Source organism: Nicotiana sylvestris, chromosome 6 (genome assembly GCF_000393655.2).
Source record: "Nicotiana sylvestris chromosome 6, ASM39365v2, whole genome shotgun sequence".
Lineage (NCBI taxonomy): Eukaryota > Viridiplantae > Streptophyta > Magnoliopsida > Solanales > Solanaceae > Nicotiana > Nicotiana sylvestris.
The window spans coordinates 11,271,788-11,297,622 of NC_091062.1; the positions used below are offsets into that span (position 1 = coordinate 11,271,788).

At 33.9% G+C, this 25,835-nt stretch overlaps 2 protein-coding genes across 3 annotated transcripts; both read left to right on the forward strand.

Moving 5' to 3' along the window:
• The first annotated feature begins 4,668 nt into the window (after positions 1-4,668).
• LOC104249367 (splicing factor U2af large subunit A-like) lies at positions 4,669-14,421 on the forward strand. Of its 2 annotated transcripts, none has more exons than XM_009805779.2 (14): positions 4,669-4,815; positions 5,529-5,678; positions 8,201-8,430; positions 8,575-8,823; positions 9,763-9,833; positions 10,423-10,493; positions 10,579-10,623; positions 10,982-11,041; positions 12,000-12,060; positions 12,143-12,255; positions 12,598-13,044; positions 13,206-13,341; positions 13,566-13,633; positions 13,930-14,421. In XM_009805779.2, the coding sequence occupies exons 2-14, from the start codon at positions 5,550-5,552 to the stop codon at positions 14,065-14,067; spliced, it is 1,818 nt and encodes a 605-aa protein (XP_009804081.1). In that variant the 5' UTR covers positions 4,669-4,815; positions 5,529-5,549; the 3' UTR covers positions 14,068-14,421. The 2 variants fall into 2 exon arrangements, with proteins under 2 accessions (XP_009804081.1, XP_009804080.1); XM_009805778.2 differs by having other exon boundaries at positions 4,676-4,815; positions 10,411-10,493.
• A 2,669-nt stretch (positions 14,422-17,090) lies between these two features.
• On the forward strand, positions 17,091-22,532 carry LOC104249366 (protein arginine N-methyltransferase 1.1-like). The gene is made up of 8 exons (XM_009805777.2): positions 17,091-17,108; positions 17,221-17,376; positions 18,932-18,995; positions 19,094-19,236; positions 20,785-20,872; positions 21,060-21,175; positions 21,276-21,426; positions 22,006-22,532. Exons 2-8 carry the CDS (start codon positions 17,224-17,226, stop codon positions 22,209-22,211), a joined length of 921 nt encoding a protein of 306 aa, XP_009804079.2. The 5' UTR covers positions 17,091-17,108; positions 17,221-17,223; the 3' UTR covers positions 22,212-22,532.
• The last annotated feature ends 3,303 nt before the right edge of the window (positions 22,533-25,835 follow it).

Genomic DNA, 25,835 nt, shown 5'->3' on the forward strand with positions numbered 1-25,835 from the left:
CTAGTTATTGCATTATCTATTACTTAATAATGTTATATTCATGTAATCTTTTATTAGCTTACCAATTGACTTGATATCTTGCTTATTGTCCTTTTGATAAACATATATAAATATAATTTTTTTTATTCCTAAAAGTTAATTTATTTTTATACTTTTATCCTCTTACTTGGAACTCTTTTTTCATTTAAATCTTTCAATAATATTTTTGAGTATTATTTAATTATTTAATTTCCTTATACTTAATTAATTCAAAGTATAAATATTCTCACACTATCTCTATTTTCCTATTTATACATCCTCTTCCCTACTATGAATTTTTAATTAGTTTTTTTACATTAATAGTTTACCAATAAACAAAATATATAATATCACGTTTTATTTTAAGACTTTGAATTAGTTTAAAATATTAATAGATAAGTTTTTTCTTATTATATTTTAAATCAATTAAATTTTCTTATAATTGTTTTTTGTATCACGTGTAATTAAATTTTCTTTCTCTTTTAACGTTAGGATACAAATTAGACTTTATTTTTCGTTCATAATATTACCCCACATGAAATATTTATTTTGTATTTCCTTAGTTTTAATTTGTTATCCAATTTTTAGTTTTTATCTAGTAAAATTTTAATGTTGTAGTCTTATCCATAGTTTGAACGTTTTCACCATAATTTTAATCTAAATCTCAAGTTCAAATCGTCTTTCTCTTCTATTTCTAATATTAAATATTCTTAAATTTTTTATTATTGCTATTAAGTTACCTAATATGTAGTATTTTATTTTCTTATGTGTCTTTCATTAACATGCCTCTTTATTTAATATCATAATCTATTTATATCCTTTAATATTATTGTATTAATCGATGTATGATTTTTTAATATTGAAAAATATATTTATTTTATTTACAATTAATACTCAAAATTATTAAATAGTTTAAATTCATTAATAATATTTTAAGCATTATATGTTTACTTTATTCTTTAAACTAATTCTTAGTATAAATAACCTCGCATTATCTCTAATTTATTAATATTTTGATATTTTTTAATTTTTTTAATCTATTAAACTTCAATTATATGGCCTTATCCACATCATGACCTTTTTTTATCATACTTAAAAAAATTATATAAAATTTAAATAAGTTTTATCCTTTTTTGTTCTTTATGATAGAAATTTTAATTTTTTCTCTGTTTGTTTCTTATTTTGCTATTGTATATTCAATACTTAATATTATTAACGTTGTCATGTGCTTTTTATTAGTTTGCTTGAATTTAATATCCACTTTTATCACATTCATTTTAATATAATATAAATAATAAATAAAAATTATTTCAATAGTAGCTTTGACTCTATTGCTCATATTCTTAAATATGATTTTTCTCATCATATTAAAAAAAAGTTCCATCTCAAATTCAAATATATCTTATTCTTCTATTTTCTCCATTGGACCACATTTTCAAAAATCATCGTATACTTTCAAACTTAACTTAGCAATACTTACTTCAAATATTAATCGTAAAAACTCTAATTGTTGCAGCAATATTTTCACTATTATTTTAAGAAATATTTATTTATGTATAAAATATTTATTTGTCCGAATTGTAAACATTAATATAACCTCATTATATAGTAATGTATATTGTTCACAAATAAGGTCAGATACAAAGCTTGTACTAAATAAAAAATTATTATTCCAACTTAAAATTAATGTGTAAGATACAAAATAAAAATTTAATTAATTCTTTCTCAAAAAAGGATACCTACCATAATTGAATTATACACAAAATTTTAATAAAAGATACTTACAGTAATGTATATTGCACCCAAATAAGGTCAAATACAAAGCTTGTACTAAATAAAGAATTATTATTTCAACTTAAAATTAATATGTAAGATACAAAATAAAAATTTAATTGATTCTTTCTCAAAAAAGGATATCTACCATAACTGAATTATACATAAAATTTAATTAAAGATACGTGCAGTAATGTATATTGTACCAAAATAAGGTCAGTTACAAATCTTGATCAATTAATTAAAATTCGTCTCTACCATAATTTATTTCATACCTACCATAATTATACAAAAAAAAAATGTTAACTAAATTATACTACTAATAGAGATTTGTATCATAATTAAAAATAATTCTTATTGAACTACTACTTTCATTAATTATGTTTTCATTTATAATTCAAATTTTTAATGTTGTCTTAAAATTGCCAAGTGACTTTTTTTTAGCTTGTCACTTGGCTTAACCTCATGCTTCACTACTCTCCTTTTAATATAATATAGATATGCTTCTTATCCATATTTGATCCAATTTTAAAAGTTCATCATCCAACCAATTTTTAGTAGATAATATGGATAAATAACTATTTTTTAAGAAAATTTTACGTGGTATAACTAAATTATACACTATATTTATCATAAATAAATACACTTTGAACTAATTATAATAGATAGCTACATATTGGGTTTTATAGCAAATACCATCTCTAAGAGATTTCTAACCCTAAAGTAACTTTTTTCTCTCTTCCTCTTTTCATCTTCGTACTATCGCCTAGTTGCCTCCCTTTATCTCCCTTAAACTCTCTATCTTGTTGGTGTTACAATCTCGTAGGAGAACCACCGCTGACCTAACCCGCGGAACACTGCTGTCGGACCTCCTTTTTATTAATTTTTCTCTCATTTGTACTTTCTCTTCTCGCACCCGCTATGAAAATTTCTTAATTTAGTACCTCAAATTCTTCAATCCAGATCGGCCTCATCATTACCTTCACCGCCAACCGACCGGATTTCTCATATCTAAGTGTATTTTCTCAAATTTGAGTGTATTTCTCATATTTGAGTATATTTTATTTTTGGTGGCCGAATTAAATAAAACGAGATAAACATTATGGCTGCATTTTTGTTTGTCTAACAGGATTTTGGTAGATACAATATGATAGTGTATTATTAGATCTGGCTGGATTTTTGTTCATCTGCATTTTTTAGTTTTAATATAATATATACAATATTTTGCTTGGCCTGAAGACATCATCTCCGGTGAACTTTCTTCTCTTCTTTGCTATACACAATGATACAAATACATTGCATTTTGTACAAAATATACTCAAATTTGAGTGTACAATCACACCTCTCTACAACAACATCCCTATATAATAGCCGTTGAATATAAAAATTAAGTTTTTCTCAGAATCGATTTTTATCTTATGTTATAATATATGTCCTCTATAACAACACTCACTATAACACTCAAAAAATATCAGAACAAAAGAGACTGTTATAGAAAAGTTTGACTGTATTCTGTAATTTTTTAAAGCAAATACAATATATTTTTTTGTATTTTTGCATGTATTTATATATTTTGAAGTTTTTTTTGTGGCAGATCCCTGTTTTTTTTTTTTAATTTTTATTGTTTGAATACATCCAAATCAAATTTAGTAAATTGAATATAGTATAAAAGAAGTTATGAATGAATACAACCAAATATCAATGTTTTTAGTGATTGTTTGTCGTTTGAATATAATCGAATTGAATACAATGTAAAATAGTTAAGAATGAATACAACCGAATTGAATATAGTGTATACAACCGAATTGAATACAACAACATACATTCCATGGAAAACAATTAGTAGCTACGGAATATAATTAGCTAAATTATATCTAATCTCAGCAATAAGCCTCCAGACAATAATCATTTCTGAAAGTGTCCATTTTTTAATCTATTTTGCAAACAATAGCGGGAGGAAGTGCATGGTTAGCCACTAATTAAAGATTTATTTACTCTTTAGCCACTGTTTAAAATGTATTTACTCTTTAGCTGGTGCTTAATATATTTTTACCCTCTCGAATGAAAATATCCTTGTGCTAGACATGAGTGTTGTGTAAATATTAAGGACACTGTGTCCTCAACTTCATGAATGCTATGTAAATATCAAGGACAAAGTGTCCTGTATTTGTACTTTCTGTTGTTAAACTTTAGGACATCATGTCTTTGACTTTATATGTGCAGTGTAAATGTTAAGGACATAACGTCCTTAACTTCATATGTGCAGTATAAATCTTAAGGACGTAATGTCCTTAACTTGTATTTGCACCTTCTGTTGTTAAACTTTAGGACCTCATGTCCTTAACTTCATATGTGTAGTATATATGTTAAAGACATGGTGTCCTTACTTCACGTGTGAAGTGTAGATGTTAAAGACATAATGTCCTTAACTTTATGAGTGTTGTGTAAATATTAAGGGCATGTTGTCCTTAACTTCATGAATGTTATGTAAATATTAAGGAAACAATGTCCTATATTTGCACCTTCCGTTGTTAAATTTTAGGACATCATGTCCTTAACTTCATATGAACAATGTAAATGTTAAGGACACCATGTCCTTAATATTTATACAACACTCATGAAGAAAGGGTAAAAATATATTTTTGTATTAATTTTAATAGAGTAATGACTATTTTTGCTTAACATTAAAAACACTGAATAAAAACTAAATACCATATTAAAAAGTGGCTATCCCACGCTATTTCTACACCAGTAGCGGTATGCATGCTCCTTTTGTAAGCCCAAATGCACATAATAGCGATTAGCGCCTCAAACTGTCCAATCCACAATTTCGAGACCCATTTACACAGCTCAACGGCCCATTTAAACGCCGTAGTTTCTAGAACCATAATAGAATTGCTTAATTCACATTTTTTTCCCCTTCACTTTGCTTTCTCCTACACGTTCACAAACCCTAGCACTAGTTTAGCCGATCGCCGTGCAGTTTCCCGGTTCACCTTACCGGAGCAGTGCAGCCGTTCGCCGGTTTGTTGCATTCTCTCTCTCAGTATATATACATACATACATATATTATCTCTCTCTACATATACACATATAGATACACGCGCAATGTTCTGTTCTGTTGACTTGGGAGAGTGCAATTACCTAATCAGGGGAAATTTACATGTTTTCTTAAGATAAATTTTATTCTCAAAATTTGCTTTGATGATAGAATGTATAGTATTTCGTATCCTTTGAATTCGCACCAACTGAATTATCAGGATAGAGCTTAGAAGTGGCGACATGATGAAAATTGGGTTAAGAGCACTTTTGCTCCATCAATTAATGTCAAGTTATAATTTTAGTCCGTATTATATCTTACTAAAAACACATGTAACCTTCAATTAATTGAAATGTGCGCATTTCATCCTTTTGCTCGTGAATATTCACAAATTACCAGAATTAGTGACCATTACACCATTTAATTACTCATGTGTTACAGTAAGTTAGTACTGTTACTTCATATTTGAGGGTAATATAGTTCTAAAAATAGTCTAAATATAACATATATTTCACATAAAGGGACCAAAAACACACATTGTTAACTAATTGAAGGTTAAATGGATTCAGTCATATATCACAAGGATCAAAATCAGAATTTACCAATAATCGAGGGACTAAAAGTGCTATTAATCCATGTGTGTTTTAGTTAGTCTTAGGTAAGTTTGTGGTCCTAACACATTTTAGTTAATTTTCAGGTGGTCTACCCTAAATCATCTATGGACTCCCATGAAAATGGGCGCAGTCAGCCCACGCCTAGTCGTACTGGTGGTGAGAACGAAATAGCCGGTGTGGATAATGGAGAAGAAGAAGAACATAATTTGAGGAGGAGAAGATCAAGCTCTAAGGTATGATGAATTTTTTGACAATTACTCCCTCCGTCTCGTGAAGTAGGAGTAGAGACCTAGCTTTCCCGTGTCTGTTAAAAGTAATGCTATACCTTTTGTCCTTGAGACTCGGATAGGTAGGACACATCTTGTATCATCATCAGCCTAGCAATGGTTGAATCAATATCAGTCACCACACAGATTTATGCTATACCTTTTGTCCTTGAGACTCGGATAGGTAGGACACATCTTGTATCATCATCAGCCTAGCAATGGTTGAATCAATATCAGTCACCACACAGATTTCAGCAGCTAACTGAATAGCCGTTATCTCTGAATTCTAATGTTGAAGCAGTGTTTTGGAGATCGAGAAGCGGAAAAAAGTGAGTTTTTTTTCATGTGAAACGCAATCTAATACAAAAATAAAATACATTAAATAAGCATAGATAAATGGCCAAGAACTCAATAAAAATAACACATTAAGCAAAATTTTCAATTCTTAAATTAAGAAGTAAATAATAGATACCAGGACTAGATAGTCAATAATCCTCATAAGTTATAACATATTAAGCAAATGCAAAACCAAATCACAAAGGGAGCAACATACTATTCATCTACAAGATCTCCAAACTCTTGAAGTGTCATCACATTTGAGAAGAAAAAAACCCAGAGCATAACAAAGAAAAAAGAAGGGCAGAACATAGAAAATAACTGCTGCAAGTCGAAGAATCGAAAAAATAGAAAAGAAGAAAGAGAAAAAAGAGAAAAGAGAAGAGGAGTCGAGAGGAAACAGGTAAAGCAGAGAAAAGAAGAAGAGGAAAAGAAGACGAGGAAGAGAAAACTTACCTTGAAAGAAGTCGCAACACTCAAGAGAAGAGGAAGAGATGTCGCAAGGCTTGCAACAGTCCACACAGATGTTTTGGAAGAGAAGTGAGAATGTATTTGCAAAATTTTAAAATAAAACCCTAGGCAGTCGTCGACCTCGCTTAAGCGAGCTTTTTTCGCTTTTCTAGCTCTCCTCACTTCTGGGCCCGAAGCGTGCGGTTTTTAACCCATGCCTCGCTTTAGGGCAGAAAAGCGCAAGGGTTGCTTCTCGCTTAAAGCGCAGAAGCGCTCGCTTTTAATAACACTGTGTTGAGGTAGGTCGTAGAGATCTATCAAGGGCTATCTTTAGCATAATTAGCATGGTTGATTGTAGAATAGCGTGACGGCAAAGGTAAATAGTTTGATTTGCACGAAGTTTACGAAAGAAATGAAGACTTTTGAAACTTGCAATCTTCAACATGCCATAAGATTTGTGTGGTTATAAAACTTCTCATTAATTATAGAATGGAGGTTTAAGATTAGATTGTTTTCTAATATAAAAATATATCATTCTATTTGGAACATACTAATAAAGAAATAATGTTGCATAAACCGGAACAACAGTAGTAGTTATTTTTAGTCATATTCTATAGATATTTATGGAGGAGAAGATCAAGCTCTAAGGTATGATGAAATTTGTGGCTATTCAATGCTATTATGGTCTACTTTTAATGAAATTGCAACTTTTGGAACTGTTTTTATTTAGCGTATATTTTAATCTTAGGCAAGGCTTGTCGAAGGAACATTTGATTTTGGTTGGGTTCTAGTCTGTCGACTTCTTTAATGTGTATTTTGCTCCAACATATTTTTTAAAGCTTCTTCTTTTGATTATATGTAGGAAGAGGCTAACAATTGAGTAGAAAATTATCCTTAGCATGTGATTAATTGTTTACCTTGTGATGACCTTGTGTTATAGTATCTCTTTTTCAAAATTAAGTTTGACAATGTGGAGCTAGGATGAAGTTCCTCCTATCGTCACCCCTGGTGGGCCCACCTGGACTTCAAAATGGCATTTTTTTTTGTTTATGGTCAAGATCATGCAGAAGGGGACAGCATATTAATTTTCTTTTGGTCATGTTATCAGTTCTACGAGGCGAATCAGTTTGGTATCTGTGAGTCATTTGAAACCTGGTTAGTTTTATCAATCTTATATTGGATATGGGTGTAAGGTGAACGCTGGTTGATGGGTTTTATCCTTAGTAGACAGCACATTATGGAAATGAATACTTTGCAGAGCAAATGTAAGAATTGGGGTTTTATATAGGTTAGTCATTGCAGGTTCCTTCTGATTTTAGTGAAATATTGGATTCACTAGAATATCTTCTTTGCATATGTAGGTTTCGTTTTATGATTGTTCTTTCAGGTGGAGTTGTTAATTTATAATTTCCTGCAGAAATAAATCAGGTGGGGTTTTATATAGGTCAGTCATTGCAGGTTCCTTCTGATTTTAGTGAAATATTGGATTCACTAGAATATCTTCTTTGCATATGTAGGTTTCGTTTTATGATTGTTCTTTCAAGTGGAGTTGTTAATTTATAATTTCCTGCAGAAATAAATCAGAGTTGTGTAGTTGGATGCTACAAAATTATGCTTTTCATTGTTTAACACCTGGTTGTTACTTGCTCCCCTTTATTGCTTCTGTTTTTGATTAACATTTCCAGTGATTTTACATCTTTCAGCACAGCTCCCATGATTATGAAAATGAAAGGGAGTCGTCAAGAAGCAGGGACAGGGAGAGGGACAAAGGACGTGATAAGGATAGAGATAGGAGTAGAGACAAGGAAAGGGATCGTGATCGCGAAAAAGATCGTGATCGTCGCCACAGAGAACGAAGTGAGAGGCGTAGGACTAGAGATAGAGATGATGATGCTACCATTTCTGATGAAGGTCCTGAGGGCCGGGAATACTGGTAATCATTGCTCATTTTAATCAGTTGTGGTAGAATTGCTGATATATGTGCCATCGCATTGGCTGTTTTGCACTTCTGTTTTTCACTTGCTTCTGGTTGGGGACAAGCCATGCATTCATGTCTGTGATTTATTTGTTGGTGCAGGCAGAAAGATTATGATAGAGATAGAGATGAGAGGCATAGACATAGGTCAAAATCTTATGAGAGAGAGCGAGAGGAAGGTCATAGACACAGGTCCAAATCGTACGACAAGGATAGAGAGGAAAGAGATAGACACAGGTCAAAATCCTATGACAAAGATAGAGAGGAAAGGCGTGGACACAGATCTCACTCAAGGGGAAAATCTGGTCATAGATCAAGATCACGTTCTCGATCTCGTTCACGCTCGAAAAGGTAAGTTCTCTGCTGTCCATGAAAAACTGATAACTGGCAGTCCTTTGGGTTTGCTCTCTATTACATAGACTATGGTACTTTTTTTCTTTGGTTATGTTGAGGAATGTCAGAATTGCACTCATGCTGGTCCAGGACATTTTATTTTTAGTCGAGCCCAACTTGTTTGGGATTGAGGCATAGTAGTAGTAGTAGTAGTAGTAGTAGTAGTAGTAGTAGTAGTAGTAGCTGTTAATCCGGAAATTGTTTGTCTGATTTCAGCTATGAGTGCAATTCTGGTTCCCGTAGAATAATAAGTTTCATGCATGTAATATTAGTTCCTTCATTAGCATTGATCTTTTTACTCAGCAGGTTGAGCTAAAATGTCCTCACTCTTCTGGTAGGTAACTAGTTTGAGAAATGGAACACTTCCTTTGGTCAGGGGTGGTGAGGGTAGAAGAGATTGGTTACAATAGTTATTATAAAAGGACAATTATATGACCTAAGATCTTGGAGCAACAAAGACAACGGATGACTGGGGTTCAAATGTCAACAGATAATTTTTTTTGTTGATTTCTCTCCATCGATCTAAGCCATGTTAGCCATAGTTACCGGTACCTATATTATTGGAAGAATGCAAGTACCTAAATAGTGGAGGTGCGTCAAGCTAGCTCGGACACCCACATTAGAAAAAATGAGTTAGTACCTAGTAGCTTGGATGAATTGAAAGAGACTCAGTTGGGAACGGAAATTGTAGATATAACATTACTAGTTATGTTGGTGAAGATAATTTAATTGTTCATTCTTTTTCTTTTTAACAATACTAGTAATACTATAGGTTTCTTCTTTTTTTTTTTTTTTGGGGGGGGGGGGGGGGGGGAGGGGGAGCCAGTTACTGTGGTTCCTTTATTGAAAGGTTTGTATTAGCATTTCTCTAACTGTTCTTACTGATTATGCTTGCAGCAAAAGGATCAGCGGGTTTGACATGGCACCTCCTACTTCTGCTCTGTTACCTGGTGCTCCTGCTGTTACAGGTACTTACTGATTTCTTTTATATAGGCAACATTTTGGTAACTGTTATTTTTTTCTTTTGGATGTAGTGTGGAAAGTTCTTATCAAAATGCATGGTTTCATTTTGGTATGTTGCTAGATTGGATGCTCACATTTATTTCAATTGTTTGACTGTTCATATTCTATTTCAATTGTTTTCTTGGTGAAATAACTGAGACTGAGAAGATTTTTGTTTTTTGTTGTCTTTGGTGTTGTTTTTTTGTTTAGTATGTCTTATCTTATGTTCTAAGAAGGCAACGTTGGGCTAGTAGCCCCACTGTGCTGACAATGGGCGTGAGCCAACCGCTCTAGCTTTTATGTTCAAGGAAGACAATAAAAGGTCTCACTCATCTTCAACCAGGGTTTTTTATTTGGTAGCTTTCAAGTAATTTCTCCAATACCTGAATATATTGTGAATTACTTTTGTAATATTTACCGAAGATTATTTTGAGGAAACCTAAAAATTGTTCTAATTTTAGCAGCCGAAGTAAACAGATCTATGTGTTTAAAGGTCCTTCTCATTGATAAACAAAGAAAATATCCTCATTTTATCCCTATAAGATGCTCCTGCAGGTCAACTTCCTGCCACTGCCCCAGCTATTCCAGGAATTTTTCCTAACATGTTCCCTTTGGCATCTGCACAGGTATTTTCTCCCTTTTGGAAGTGGGAACAATATTTTGTTCTTATTTTTTCAATGATTTTAAAAAACTTATCTCTGCTTGTGGCAGCTTGGAGCTATTCCTGTTATGCCAGTCCAGGCAATGACTCAGCAGGTCTTAGTTGTCTCCTCAACCTCTTCATTTTGTTCAATGTTCCATTAGTAGCTCTTCATCTGCTTCAATTAGATGATCTAATTAATATGACGAGATTTCAAAATGGTCACTTAAAAGATGAAATTACAGCATTTGTCTTGAGTTTTTCTGGATGCTCTGCAACATAATCTTGTTCCTTCTGTCTTATCTAACTTTAGAAAAATTATAATGTCATGCTTTCTAAATTCTCAAATTTGGCCTACAGTTCGAGGTGGAAGGGTAATTTCAATAGACTTGAGGAAATATTTTAGTATCAGAATTTCTGGTGGAATTCTTATTTAAAATATTTGGTGGTTTTCTGAGAGTGCTTATTTCTCAGGCAACTAGACATGCAAGGCGAGTTTATGTGGGTGGACTTCCTCCGAGTGCAAATGAACAGGTAAATTTTCTTCATCCTATTTAGTTCAGATGTTTTGATTATTTTACTTATATAGTTAGCTTGGGTTCCCTATATTCAGAAAATTTGGTAGTCAAAGAGTTACCTTAGTTTGTTAGTCTGCGGGTGGTTTTCGTATATCTTTGACTCAATTCCATCATTAGTCATCCCCTCTTCATAACTTATTTGAATCTATCATTTTCTTGGCATGGATGAGGGTGGCTTGAATGTCATGGGCTACAGACCTGCTTTCATTTTCACTCAAATCTCTCTTGTAGCTTCAGCTTAGTTTTAGCTCAACTTTTCTGTCTATATTATCCCTAGACGATACCAGTGTCTAATTCGAGAAATTGCTTCAGTTATCAGCTGAAACAATGAATTAGAAATTCATGAAACTTGACATCACGATTCAAGCATTCTCTGGATAAGCATCATCTCACATGCACTTTATTAACTTCTCCATTTTTTCCTAGAAAATAAAAGTAAGTGATGCTTTCTAGCCTTTTAATGAGCCTTGAGAGATGCATTTAAGTCATTTACTGAGAAATATTGAATCTTTACAGTGCCAAAATGTTCACCAACAAACACAAAGGGCCTCATTTGTATGGGCAAATGAACTAAGGAATATATATAGGTGCATACTCTAGGAATATACTAGCTATAGGAAAAGGAAACCTTTTTTATCTTGAAAAAGATGAGAGGAAACACATTAAAAAATTATAGAGATGGTAGAAATTATACTTTATATGGGGTCCTTCAAGTTTGGGTTTGACTTATTTCTAACATTAGTCTATTCTTATGTTGAAGGTTTTGTGACTTCTTTTTTCTTCTATAAAGAGAAGAATTATTTCTAGAACTAGTAAACCACTTGTTCAATAAATTTTGAACTTACAAATGAGATGTATTTTACTTATTTGGGCTGTACATAATTGTCTTCTGATAATATTTTATTGTTGTGCAGTCAGTGGCTACCTACTTTAATCATGTTATGTCGGCAATTGGTGGAAACACTGCTGGTCCAGGTTAGTCAAATTGAACTGTCTTCAGGTCTTAACGCAACTATGCTGTACCTATAATGCTTTAATTTTTCAATGTGTTTTCCAGGAGATGCTGTTGTTAATGTTTATATAAACCATGAGAAAAAGTTTGCTTTCGTTGAGATGAGATCCGTGGAGGAGGCCAGCAATGCCATGGCCTTAGATGGCATTATCTTTGAGGTAATCTACCTTTCTAGTTTAGGGATCAGTTTGTTGGCTTCTGAATCACTTGCAAAGACGGTATGTGAAAGGTTGGCCTGGATTCACGTATAGGCTGGTATTTGTTAAAATTCTTACCTTCATCTGAGGCATGCATTTAATGCTGGTTGTATTGTTTTTTCTTTGTATTGGTTCTTTTTCTGCTGGTTCCCTTTACTTTATAGTGGTTGATTCTTTTGCATATGTAGGACTTGTTTTGTAAGTACTATTTTTGGGGAATAATAATTTATCAGCCTTGGACTATATTTAGTTCACATTGGAGGAAACTCAAGTTTGTGCTAATATCGTCTCTTCTCGCTGTAGGGAACACAAGTAAAAGTTAGAAGACCAACTGATTATAACCCCTCCCTGGCTGCAACACTTGGTCCGAGCCAACCAAATCCAAACCTTAACCTTGCTGCAGTGGGATTATCACCAGGATCCACTGGTGGGCTTGAAGGTCCTGACCGTATTTTTGTGGGAGGCCTGCCATACTATTTCACTGAAGCTCAGATTAGGGAGTTGCTTGAGTCCTTTGGCCCTCTTCGGGGGTTTAATCTGGTCAAAGATAAAGAAACTGGAAACTCGAAAGGCTATGCCTTTTGTGTTTACTCTGACGTGTCTGTTACAGATATTGCATGTGCAGCTCTTAATGGGATTAAGATGGGTGATAAAACTCTTACTGTCAGACGTGCAAGTCAAGGTACTTTACAGCCTAAGCCAGAGCAGGAGAGTATATTAATGCATGCTCAGCAACAAATAGCACTGCAGGTAATGTTTATCCTTTTGTTATTCAATCTGTGTTGCTTTTTGTTTCTTTCCTTTGCTTGTTTGGACAATTTATTCAAGGCTGTCAAATTCTTACTGTTTCTTAAGGGGAAATGTCGACTGATCATTGGGCCTGTGGCTTGCTTGTGGCTTTTGATTTGCAGAGACTCATGCTACAACCTGGTGGACCTCCTACTAAAGTCTTATGCCTAACAAATGTGGTTAGCGCGGATGAGCTCAAAGATGATGAAGACTATGAAGATATAGTGGAAGATATGAGAACTGAATGCGGGAAATTTGGTAAATACATTCAGTTACTTCAGAAGCATCAAGCTAGTCTTGTTCTTTCCTTTTGAATACTCAAGCTTTATATTTAATAGCTCTTTTATGTTTTTATGTGGCATAAATCTTCGCAAGTCTTTAATATCATGAGCTTTAGCCATAAATATAATTGGCTTAATTTATTTTTGGGTTTCACAATTCTTCTTATGTGAAAAGTTATACTCTCTTTCTTCAATTTGCAGGTAATTTAGTGAGTTTAGTCATCCCACGCCCAAGGCCTGATGGTGAACCGACACCAGGGGTTGGAAAGGTTAGTAATTCAGTATGCACCATGATGCTTTCTGCACAATTTAATTATGCACCAATATACCTTTTAAAAAAAATATAAACCCGTGCACCAGTATTCTACGCAAATATAAACACTACCAGCATTCTTAGGATGCTATACAGGTTTTGACATAATCGCTTGGTTTTATCAGCAGCAACTTATAGTATTTCAACAGTTAGTAAATCCTCAAATTGATGCTTTTGGACCACCGCTGAAAGACTTGTGCTATAACCTTGTTTCCGTGTTTATTAAGTATATTTGCTGTTGGCTATCCTCAGGTCTTTTTGGAGTACACGGATGTGGAGGGTTCCTCGAGAGCTCAACAAGGATTGAATGGCAGAAAATTCGGAGGAAACCCAGTTGTTGCTGTCTTTTATTCGGAGAACAAGTTCTCTGAGGGGGACTACGAGGGCTAGGTATCTGCTCTCTGTCTTGGCGCAGACATCCAAAACGATGTAGTAAATAGCTATCGGCCTCCCTTGGAATTCTTTAGTTGTACTCTAGTTTCCTTTCTTTAACGGAAATGTTTGTTTGGTCTGAAGATTCCATGTGACCAACTATAAGCCTAGCTGCTGCTTTTATTCCCAGCTATTGTAGAGCTAGTAGGAAACCTGTATGCCTAGTCAAGAGGCGCGCGCTTGGCGTATGCGTGGCGTGATGTTTGTAGTCTGTGCATTATTACTTTTAACATAAATTTAACCATCCTAGTTTTCTTTGGACTAATAAATCATTGGATTCAATTTTTATGTTATCATTATATTTTTATGTTATAGGAGGTAATTTGGTAAATACTTATTTGCATAGAGTGTTTAACTTATATGTTTTGCATTTTTTGATCTGATATCAACACCGAGTTTTACAAAACTTTATAATAAGGCTCAACTATATTTAATAAACTAGCTCATGCGTTCTCTTTCCAATGGCACAAGCAAAAAGTGGTTTCAACATGAATACATAGTATTCTTTTCAAGTGTAACAGTGAAAAGCGGAATACAAGAAATTTATTACTGAATTTAAAAGTCTATATGTATAAATTTACAAAGAATATATATCTAATTGTTTAATATATGTAGCTCCCGAAGTCCTCTTTCCAACAGCATAAGCAGATCGTAATTTCAACTTGCCATTGGAGAGATATATTTTTTTTAATTAGAGCGTGCAAAGCTGTAAAAACCAAAATTGTTGAAATTCATAACTGGGTTAAAGAATATCTGTATGAATGTACAAAGAATTTGGACCTGATTTTTGTAGATATTGTAGTTTTAGACGTTTTCTTTCTAACAACATAGCATGGTTTTAAAGTATCTGCATAGAGATGAATTTTTAGTAACAAAAATCAGATATCTAAAATTCAGAACTTAATTCAAAAACATATCTATATAAATCTACAAAGAATATTAACCTTATTTTTGTATATACCGTAGCTCTAGAAGTTATCTTTCCAACATCACAAGTGGATTATGGTTTCTTTCAACATGCTAAATAAAACAATGCATACAAAAGACATTATCATCAAAAAGAAAATCTTAGTAATTAAATAGTTTAAAATTAAACAGAAGAAACGTACCTCCTCAACAATTGGTAGATTGAATTTCGAAAAACTGCTTTAAATACTACATTTGTAGCTTCAATAGTTATTTGTCTACCATCATTAAAAATAATAACTAATAATTAATTATTAACTAAATAACTAATTATTAACTACTTATACATGTGAGTTTTTTCTATGCTACCACTTGGCTTATGGAGAGTACTTTTTCCACTCCTTTTAATAATATATAGAAGATACAAATTTTTCTTTTCTTTTCATTTTTTTTAAAAATAAATAAATTTTACTGTAGTATTTTCATCAAATTTGATGAATTGACTCGCTTTTGAGAGCGTGTAAGCACGTAAATTTCTGACTCAGTAAAATAAATACCACATAAGCTTAATTAAGTGTCAGAAGAGTTTAAAATATTTAGTTTGATCAAGTTGGAGTGTTTGGATGAAATCTCGGTAAGTAGGGGGAGCGGAATGTCAAACCCGAACAAATAAAGGTATGTGTTAGGCTATTCTGCTAAAATAAAAAGAATAGTGTCAAGGAAAAATAAAAACTGAGTAGCGGGGTCCAGCACTCAGCAGTAAACAGTGGGGTCCACACAGATATTTCCTCCCCATAAACCCTAATTTGGAGCCAGCCATTTATTCTAAAACCCTAAATCCTAAACGCAACATTCACACAACTCCAAAATCTCATCAAATCAAAACAAATGGATTCTCAAAGCAACAATGAGAATCAAAATTCAGCAAGTACAAGTACTCACGATTTAAAACCCTCAAAAATCAAATTTCAGTACGAGGAGGACGACGAGCAGGTAGTAGAGCAAGGCGATGAAACTGTTACGGAAAGTTCAAACCTTGAAATCGACGAAGATACTTCCATGTGTGACCGCGCTGCCGCCGCCGCCGCCGCCGCCGCCGATGATGATTCAATTGTCGACGGCGATAAGACCAGCGCCGACTATTATTTCGACTCGTATTCTCATTTTGGTCAGTACAGTTTAATTCATTGTAGTTCGTTATTTACTTTGTTTTAGCTTAATTTAGTACTGAATTTGAGTTTCTACAAGTATTGAGAATCTCATTTTTTCTTTGGGAAGTTCAACCCAAAAAAAGAAAAAGAAAAAGAAGCAGCTTTGGAGTAGAAAAGAGCTAAGGAAAACTTAATCAGCTTTTGCGAAAACTGAGTTTGAATATTTTTTACTTTTTGATTTTTGCAATTCGAGGTAACTGGTTGACTGATGTAAACTACACTTATTTTTTGCTTTAATTGTTGTGACTACAATTTTTTATTTATAATGGTGGTCTCCTGACTAGTTTGCTTTCTACTACCTCCTATCAAGTCTTAGGAATTTGGGAAGAAATCAACTAGTTTTTTTGCCTCCACTTGGATTTGAACCTGAGAATTCATGGTTCTCCACCAACTTTATTAACCACTAGGCTATATACTTGGGTGCAATTAAACTTCAATATACTTCAACCTATGTCTCTCCTTCCTAGTTTTTGGTCTAGGTATTTGGAATGTAGTTAATGCTATAAAATATTCAGTTGTTGGAGGAAAACCTTTCGGAAATAGCCTCTCTACCCTAATAAGGTAGGGCTAAGGTCTGCCTACACTTTACCTTACCCAGACCCCACTTGTGTGATTTCACTGGGTTTGTTGTTGTTGGAGGAAAACCTTTCTTGCTCATAGATAAGCTATCTTTTCGCGTAGTCATTGGTTTTTCAATATTCTTTGTGGATTAAAGTATCTTTTTTTATGTCTCAAATTTTTCAGTAACCTATAATACCCCACTTGACCCTCAACTTTTATTACCAGCTGACACATTTATGCATATTTGCTTGGTCTGATATTACTTTTAGTGGCTAATTTTTCCTCCTTTGTTTTATTGTTGTTTTTGCAGGTATTCATGAAGTAAGTATCCATCTCTCTTTGCATTTTCGTGCAAGTTTGCATCTTTTGTTGATAAAATTTTGCTTAAAGATGATTTTTACATGGTTCTATTGTAAATTTGCCTTGTTAACAGGAGATGTTGAAGGATGTGGTAAGAACTAAGACTTACCAAAATGTAATCTATAAAAATTCCTTTCTTTTCAAGGACAAAGTTGTCCTTGATGTGGGAGCTGGGACAGGAATCCTGTCACTCTTTTGCGCAAAAGTCGGTGCCAAACATGTTTATGCGGTATGCATTCCACTTGTTCCTTGTTCTCATTTAATACTTGCATTTCTATATTGTGTAATTTCTTGTTCTTTTGTGATTGTTCCGTGGTGGCTATCTTGTGGTGGCTGTCCCACCGTGCACTATGTTGGTTTTTGAAAAATAAGAAACAAGGAAATAACAGAGGAATTGCTAAGAGAAGTATATTGGAATAGATGTAGCTAAGAACTTCATCTTTCAACTTACGGCATCAAAATTTCTGAAGTTTCAAGAGGCCAGAATTCGAGAGTTGGCTGAATATGTTTCCAAATGTCACATTCCCCGTAAAATGCCTGACATTTCCACAACATTACCAGGAGATACCTTCCTTGTAAGATCTCCTCTGAAATGCAGTCATTTTTCTGGGAATGTGACCTTTGGGAGCATGTTCAGCCAACTCTTGAATTTTGGCCTCTTGAAACTTCAAAAACTTTGATGCCCTAAGTTGAAGGATGAGGTTCCCTTTTGCTTTATTTACCTTGCAGCAATAGGATGGACAGTCAAACAAAGGCATGAATACTCTAGCAATTACTTCCTGATAGTTATCAAATCCACATTCTTTACATGTATATACAGCCACCTGCATCAGTGGATTGACGTCTGAACAGCGTGTCACAATACCAGATATCCTGACAAGCTGACCAATATATGAAGCCTTGTCTTCCTGAATTGTAAATGGCTGACCTTTTGGAGATGCTTTGAGGTACACTTCATCGAATCGCTTGATCTCAGGAGGCATCTTTTGTTTTGGATCAGAACCATCAGTGTTCTCAGTTCCTTTCTGAAATTTTTGGGCATGAGGATATCAGGAAAGCTCTTGTTCTTCTTCTTCAAGTTCAAGGATGGTATGCAGATCAGAGGAGATTTACATATATGTTTGATGGGTGATCCTGGGGTAGCAAAATGTCAGCTTCTCAAACACATAATCAATGTGTCAGCCTTTTCAAGATCGGCATCCATAGTTGCTCGATCTAAGATTTGCCATAAAAGATCAAACCTTGATATAAGAGCCGGAGGAAGATTAATATTTTCAGCTGACGTTGTCCTCATATCATATCTTCCTCCGGCAGGATTAGCAGCAGCAAGTACTGCAGTCCTTGCATTCAGAGATGTAGTGGTCAAGCCTTTTCAATGCTAACAGTCATTACTTCATGAATAGCTGTTCTATCAGACTCATCCAACCTGTTGAATTCATCAATAGCACATATACCCATATCTGCCAATACCAGCGCTCTGCCTTCAAGAACCATCTCATTAGTTACTAGGTCTTTCTGAACATTAGCAGTTAGACAAACTTCACTGCTTCCCTTACCAGTTTATACTCTTAAAAAACCAACACACTCATTATGATGCTTTACATTGGTTCTTGTGAAGATATTGCAATAGATTTTGGATTACGAATTGATTGGAAAGCTAAGTGAAACAGGCAGTTGTCTTTGCAATATCGTCAAACTACATATGTAAAACTGCTAGAAGAAGCCAACATGAACTAGTCTAATGCGGTATGGGCATGACTAATCCTTTACAATTTAATTTTCAGATTGAATGCTCCAGTATGGCTGACATGGCACAAGAAATTGTAAAACTCAATGGATATTCCGATGGTGAGAATGATGTTACCACTATCATTTACCTTGTGACATGTATTCTGGTGTATTTATTCTGATGCTACTTTACTGAGTCTGTTCTCTTTCTATCTCAGTTATAACAGTTATCAAGGGCAAGGTGGAGGAAATTGACTTACCCGTTCCACAAGTGGATATTATAATCTCTGAGTGGATGGGATACTTTCTGCTGTACGAGAACATGTTAGATACAGTTTTGTATGCTCGTGACAAGTGGCTGGTAAGTTACTCTGCTTGTGATGATGTACAGCTTTTCATTTGGATTAATGATGATGTACAACTTGTCATTTGGGTTAATGATGATGTCAGCTCTTCAGGATAGGTTTTCCGTGCTAGTGATGTGACTGCCTGTTCATGAATATATACAGATTATGTTTTGAGTAATTATATGGATGAAGAGAAAGCATGAACCAATATTAGGTTGAGTACTTTTATGGATGAAGAGAAATTGTATGTAGCACAACAGATACTTATCTATGAAGAAAATATATTTAGTAATTTGAAGAAACCATGAAGTAGACCCAAGACTGTTGGCCTAGTGCTTTAATGAGTTAACCCCTTAATGCAGTTAAAAAGATTGCAGGTTGAACTGAAAAAAGCTGCGTGTGAAATATTGTTTCCATCTGTCCATTCATCAATAATTCCAGTGAATGACACGAGCCAGTACAAACTACGGGGTGCTCATCCCCAAAGATGCCATATTTCAAATTTATCTTTTAAACTTGTTTATCCAATTAAGAAGCTAATTTGACTATCTATTGTCTGAATTGCCTGAATGATTTTGGATATTGATGAGAATTCCGTGAAAGTTTTTTCTCAACTTTTTGATGGATTTTCCTACTTTGTGGTGTTTTTGCTGTTTTGTGCAACAATGAAATAAGGCTTTGCAGTACACGTGGTGCCGTGTCCTGAATTACACTTGATAGATCAACTATATGTTGTGGGTTTGAGAGATTTAAGAGGGGAGACGGAAATGATGTCACAAAGTAAAAGGTCTGAGCAGGAGAAAGTGTCGATAGTAATGAAATATGTGTGGAACGAGGAAGAGGGCCCCTGTCCTTTTCCAAGCTATGATACTGTGACATTCGCAACCTCTTCTATATTAATTAGGCCATGCTTATTGTTGAAGCTTGGTCACGGGTTCAAAAGAAAGGCGTGATTACATTCTACCATTGAATGCTAATCTAGATTTTGCCCCGACATTTTGTTCTCACATGTGAAACATATTTCAGCTATCGTCACATTCACTTGCAGTGATCAAACCTTCTTGCTGATCCTCCTCCCTAACACCTTAGATGGACTAATCTGGAAAAGGAAAAAAGACAACAAAAGCAAAGGAGAAAAGATGTGATTGTCTTGTGCTTGTGCTTGGACATTATTAGAGTGCTTCTTTGGTGATTGATTTCCTACTAAACCATATTGAACACTAAAAAGAAAGTTGAACGGTGAATGTGCTATAATGATTTATCATTTTAGTCAACTGTTGGGAAGATGACTTTGAAAATAGGGCTTCTTTAGGCAATGAGAATGAGTACTTATAGTTGGTGTCCGTCTTGCTCTTGATTGAGGACTTGAGGTGAATGAATGATTTCACTACAAAAGTTACGCGTTTCCCCTTGAACCAGCTCTTTCATATTGTTGCTTTCGGGAGATATTGCAGTTTGGTTAGATTAGCTTGCCAAACTATTGTCAAACTGGATGTGTTCACTTGTCTTGGAGGTTTTCTAGTTTGATTGATGATTTATAGTTACATTCTTTCCCCTTACAGGTAAAGGATGGTCTTGTTCTGCCGGATAAAGCTTCTCTCTATTTGACAGCTATTGAAGATGCTGACTACAAGGCTGATAAGATCGAATGTAAGCTTATTCCTCTTTCCCATTTTGTACTTGATGAATTATGATTTGCCATAGTATTTTCTATTTAGTATGCACTTCGAATGTATTTTTTCTAGCGGCATCAGTTTTTTCCCACTAGTGGGGCTAACTGTCATCTTATATTCCATTTTTTGCTTGCGTTAATTTGGTCCTTCTTATGCTACTGCAGTTTGGAATGAGGTGTATGGTTTTGATATGAGCTGCATCCGGAAGCAAGCTATGATGGAACCTCTTGTTGACACAGTCGATCAGAATCAGATTGTTACAAACTGCCAGTTACTCAAGGTAATCAGGTCAAGTTTAGTTGCCATGGGATTTATTGAAATAGCTGTATAATGTATAATCTTGCCTTTTCCCTTTACTGACAATGGATCCTTCCCTTCAGACAATGGACATTTCGAAGATGACTTCTGGAGATGCTTCCTTCACTGCCCTCTTTAAGCTCATTGCAGAACGTGACGATTACATCCATGCCCTTGTAGCATACTTCGATGTCTCTTTCACGAAGTGCCACAAGTTGATGGGGTTCTCAACAGGTTCGTACTTTTGTCCTTGCATTTGTTTTTGTTGCTTTTAGCTATGACATTAGTCTTTGCAGTAATCTCCTTGCAGTTTTTCCATATATTAGTCATTTCTGCTTTATCAATTTCCTTTTCCAGAGAGTCTGGTGCTTAGATTAGTCACTTCATAATTTTCTTTTTTACATTTTCTTGGGGTTTTGAGGGAGAGAGTATGAGGGGAGTGAAAAGTTTATGCCACAAACATGGCTCTGAGGATTACAGTAGATGAAACCCTTTCTTCTCTTGTATCAGCTCATGATTTTTGTAGTATGTAGGATTCAAATGACTATTGATAGCTCATATTTTTGTAGTATGTAGGATTCAAATGACTATTGATAGCTCATATTTTTGTAGTATGTAGGATTCAAATGACTATTGAAAAGTATGTAGTATTCCGAAGAGTTCATGCAAAGACCTGAGGCACCATAGAATATTAGAGCATCACATCTCAGAAAACCCGAGTTAACCCCCCCCCCCACCCCCCCTCCAAAAAAGGGGAGGGGGTTGTCCATGTGTGTATTCCTTTTTACTAACTATGAAAACTTAATGATATAGGGCCAAAATCTCGGGGCACACATTGGAAGCAAACAGTTCTCTACCTGGAAGATGTGATAACCATTTGCCAAGGGGAAGCTGTAGTTGGAAGCATTACTGTGGCTCCTAACAAGAAAAATCCTCGAGATGTTGATATAATGCTCAAATACTCTGTAAATGGTCGGCACTGTCGTGTCTCAAGAACTCAATATCATCGGATGCGATGATGCATAAAGTTGAAGCTCCTTCCAAAAGGAATCAAAGTTATTTATATTCTCTGTTTATTGTTTGTCCCACCAAACTGTGGGTTATTTTCCTTTCTGTTTGCTCAGTTACACAACCAAGAAATTCATTTGCTGCATTGTCTGATTGAGGCCAAAGAGGCAATTGTAACCAACCATTATAAAGTGACGTTCATGTTTCTGATACGCTGGTTAAACTTACCAAAGTGCCAGGTACGACGTAATTTTTCCCTTGGATAAAGGTGATTTGTTGTATTATTAGATTAAGTACAATTTTTTATGTGTTATTGTTGGTGAATGTTAATGCATCCTAGAGTGATTATTTGTATTTATTCCGGTGTACAATTCATTCTGGAATAAATTCCAGTCATATAATTGGACAGAATTCCTCCGCCCCTAAACAGTCTGCTGTATATGTTATTGCAACTCCTTTTCGTTTTTGGTCAAAATACATTATTGCAACTCTTAACGTTTTGGATAACTCCACTAAAATTTACTGCTCCCTCCGTCTCAATATTGTGACATTTCTTGCAACTCAATATTTTAAAATTAAAATGTTATTAAAAAATTATATGAAAGGTATTGTAAGTTGCATTTCTTCTCATATCAATATGATGAAAATACATTTTAAAATATTGGTAAAAGTTTACATTTACCTTTGCTTCGAGGGACAAGCAACCGAACCAAACCGACAAAAAAATAGATATTTTTAGGTTTGGTTTGGTTTTGGTTTTAATCAAGAAATAATCGAAAAAATCGAACCAAACCGATTATAAAAGTAGCTATTTAAATTTATTATTACACCTAGTATAATATTTAATATTATACTAGTAACTTACTAGTATAATATTTTCTTTAAATTAATGTCAGGGAAAAGGAAAATAATTGAATCTGTTTTAGCTGCAGAATAAATCTCAGGCCATAGATTGGCAAGATTGCATGGCAGCATGGCGTTGTTTAATAATTAATATAGTAAAAGAATTCGAGTCCAATTTTCGAAGAATTTTAATTCCCAGCAGGGATTGGAGAATCTCCTATTTTCAAGGAATTTTGATTCCCTGCCCAAATATTTTGGCCCTATATACGGCAACAGAAACAATAAAATTTTAAAACAAAAGGAACAATTGCGATCCCCTACTTTAATTTCCTTCTCCAACGTAAACACAAGTCCTTCCTCTTTAATTGAAAAGGTGCAGTTGGTCAATTCTGTTACGTTGTTGAAATAAATACAAGTTAAGATTAAGAGACTGGACAGGGCTTTCGGATTTGGTACTTGACTTGATTTTTCAAGAGTTGCCTTCCTTCTCCGATTGCTTATGCTTTGGCCCTGTCTGTAAGTCATGGTTTTTCTACATTGTCAACCCAAGAATCCACATTTGTCGGGTTGGACAGTTTGGGAGATGAAGTCTTGTTCTTGTCTCAGCATAGTTCAATTTCTGTTTTGGCTTCCAAGTTTTCGGGATGCAAAGCGAATTCTATATTCTATATGTATCTGTATGGCTCGTCGTGTAAGCCTGGGACATCATTCACCTTCAAGATGGCAGCTTCAACACTCATTTTTCTTTCATGATAAGCTTGTCTGGACACTATTAGTTAATAATGTTCCATGCATTAATGTCTTTTGGATTTTTTTTTGTTTTTCCTGCTTGGAGGCTTGGGTTTGTTTATCCAATATAACACCTAATGTGACTATCTACCTTTCTGAATATTCTTGAGAAATTCTTTTTTGTTTTTCTTTCTAATTTTTAATGTGGATATATTTTACTATGTGGTTAATGGTACACTTGCTGCCGAGGAACTATCTGATCTTCTCGAGCACAAAATAGGTAATTGAGAGATAGAGCTAGCTTATTTATTATGAAAAATCAATGCTCCGTACCAAAATCAAAACAGATTTGGAATTGTGACTAATGCCCTAACATTCAATCCCAAAGCAATTAGGAATGCAATTTCGTAGACTTAATGTCCAAATCAAATAACATAAACCTTGTATAAAAATAACATCCAGTTTCGAATCAACACACGAATTAATAGTCCATAAGAAATTAAATCAAAATCCATACGCGTTCTCTGTAAGGCTGCTAGGGAAATTTTGTGCTGAAATCTGATTATGGGGGCAAGATCCAGCCCAAAAAACTTTTCTATGAAAAATTCATTTGTCTCTAAAAATCCGAACTTTGCCATATAAATTAGAACGGAGTGAGTATCACTTTGGCCGACTATCTAACAGAAAAATTATCTCCCAAACTGCACTATGGCCGATTGGCCACAACTTTGTAAAAATGACACCAAGTAACCATTCTAAAGGGGTGCTATTTAGAAATTAGCCAGTACATCCTGAATTTCAATAATTTCTATTAGAGACGACTTCATCCAAAATATCAAACATAATAAGACCTCGGATTAAAAATGAAGGTATTTACCTACAATAATGGTGGACCACCTTGTTTACATAACTGAAACACTTTTCCCAAAATGAAAACATGTTTTAGTTCTGGAAAAAAACAATTTTGACCCTTTTGTTTTTTTTATGTTTTTTTTTTCAATCACTTCTTTTATTATCCAAAATTATGCCTTTTTGCAAGTAAATATTTAATCGGTTTTAATTTAAAGTTCCTATTCGGCTCTTCAAAATATTTTTCAAAATCAACTTTTGTCAAATCCAAACATCATCTTATCTTTCTTTCAACAAACATTATATATATTATTTACTTCCAAAATTAAACTCATAAATTCTCCAAAATTTAACTAAAATCAAATCTATTTCCAATATACGCACAATGGAACTATTGGACCTTCGATTGGAGGTAAAGGATATTTGCTGGCGAAAAAGAAAAACCTCTCCTTATCATAGTTTATTATATGCCAATTTTCTATTAAATTATATAAAAAAACAATTAAAATATAACCATTAGAAGGAATCAAATCATTTTAACGAAGAAAGTAATTCCACCATAACTTATTATATAAATGGTAAAGTTTTTCTCTTACATTTCGTACTACATATTTTGGAAAGAATAGAATCAATAGGTACAGGTAATGTAAAAGTAAGATTATTATTTTTTAAAGAGGAATTTTCAGAAATGATAATTGTTTAGTGGCTATTAATTTGCTATAGCTACCATTTACTTAATTACGTCCTATAGCTATGTTTTTACTTGTTATAGAGTGTATTCAATGTATTCAAGCTACTGTATTCATGAATACAGTAGCAAAACTCGGTGGAAAATAAGGAAGTCCAGCTAAACATAGATTGTATTCGTATGTATTTGCGAGCTGTATTCGTGAATACAGTAACAGAAATCTGCGAAAAAAAGGTCTTCCGCTGTTTAGAAACGGTAAGTGAATCAATTAATGCGATAGACTCCTAATATAACTCAACAAACTCAATTATAACACACAAAATTTGTATTTCCAGTTATAGAAAAGATTCTCGGCTAAAAAACACCCCAAAAATAGAGCAAACTTCAGAGATTCAATCAATCCTTTCTTTTTTTAGCTGTATCTTTACTAAACTATTTTTTAGTGGTATCTTTACAAATAAATTTATATATTGAAATTATATAATTACATTGAATACAAGTAAATAAATAAAAATACATTGAATAC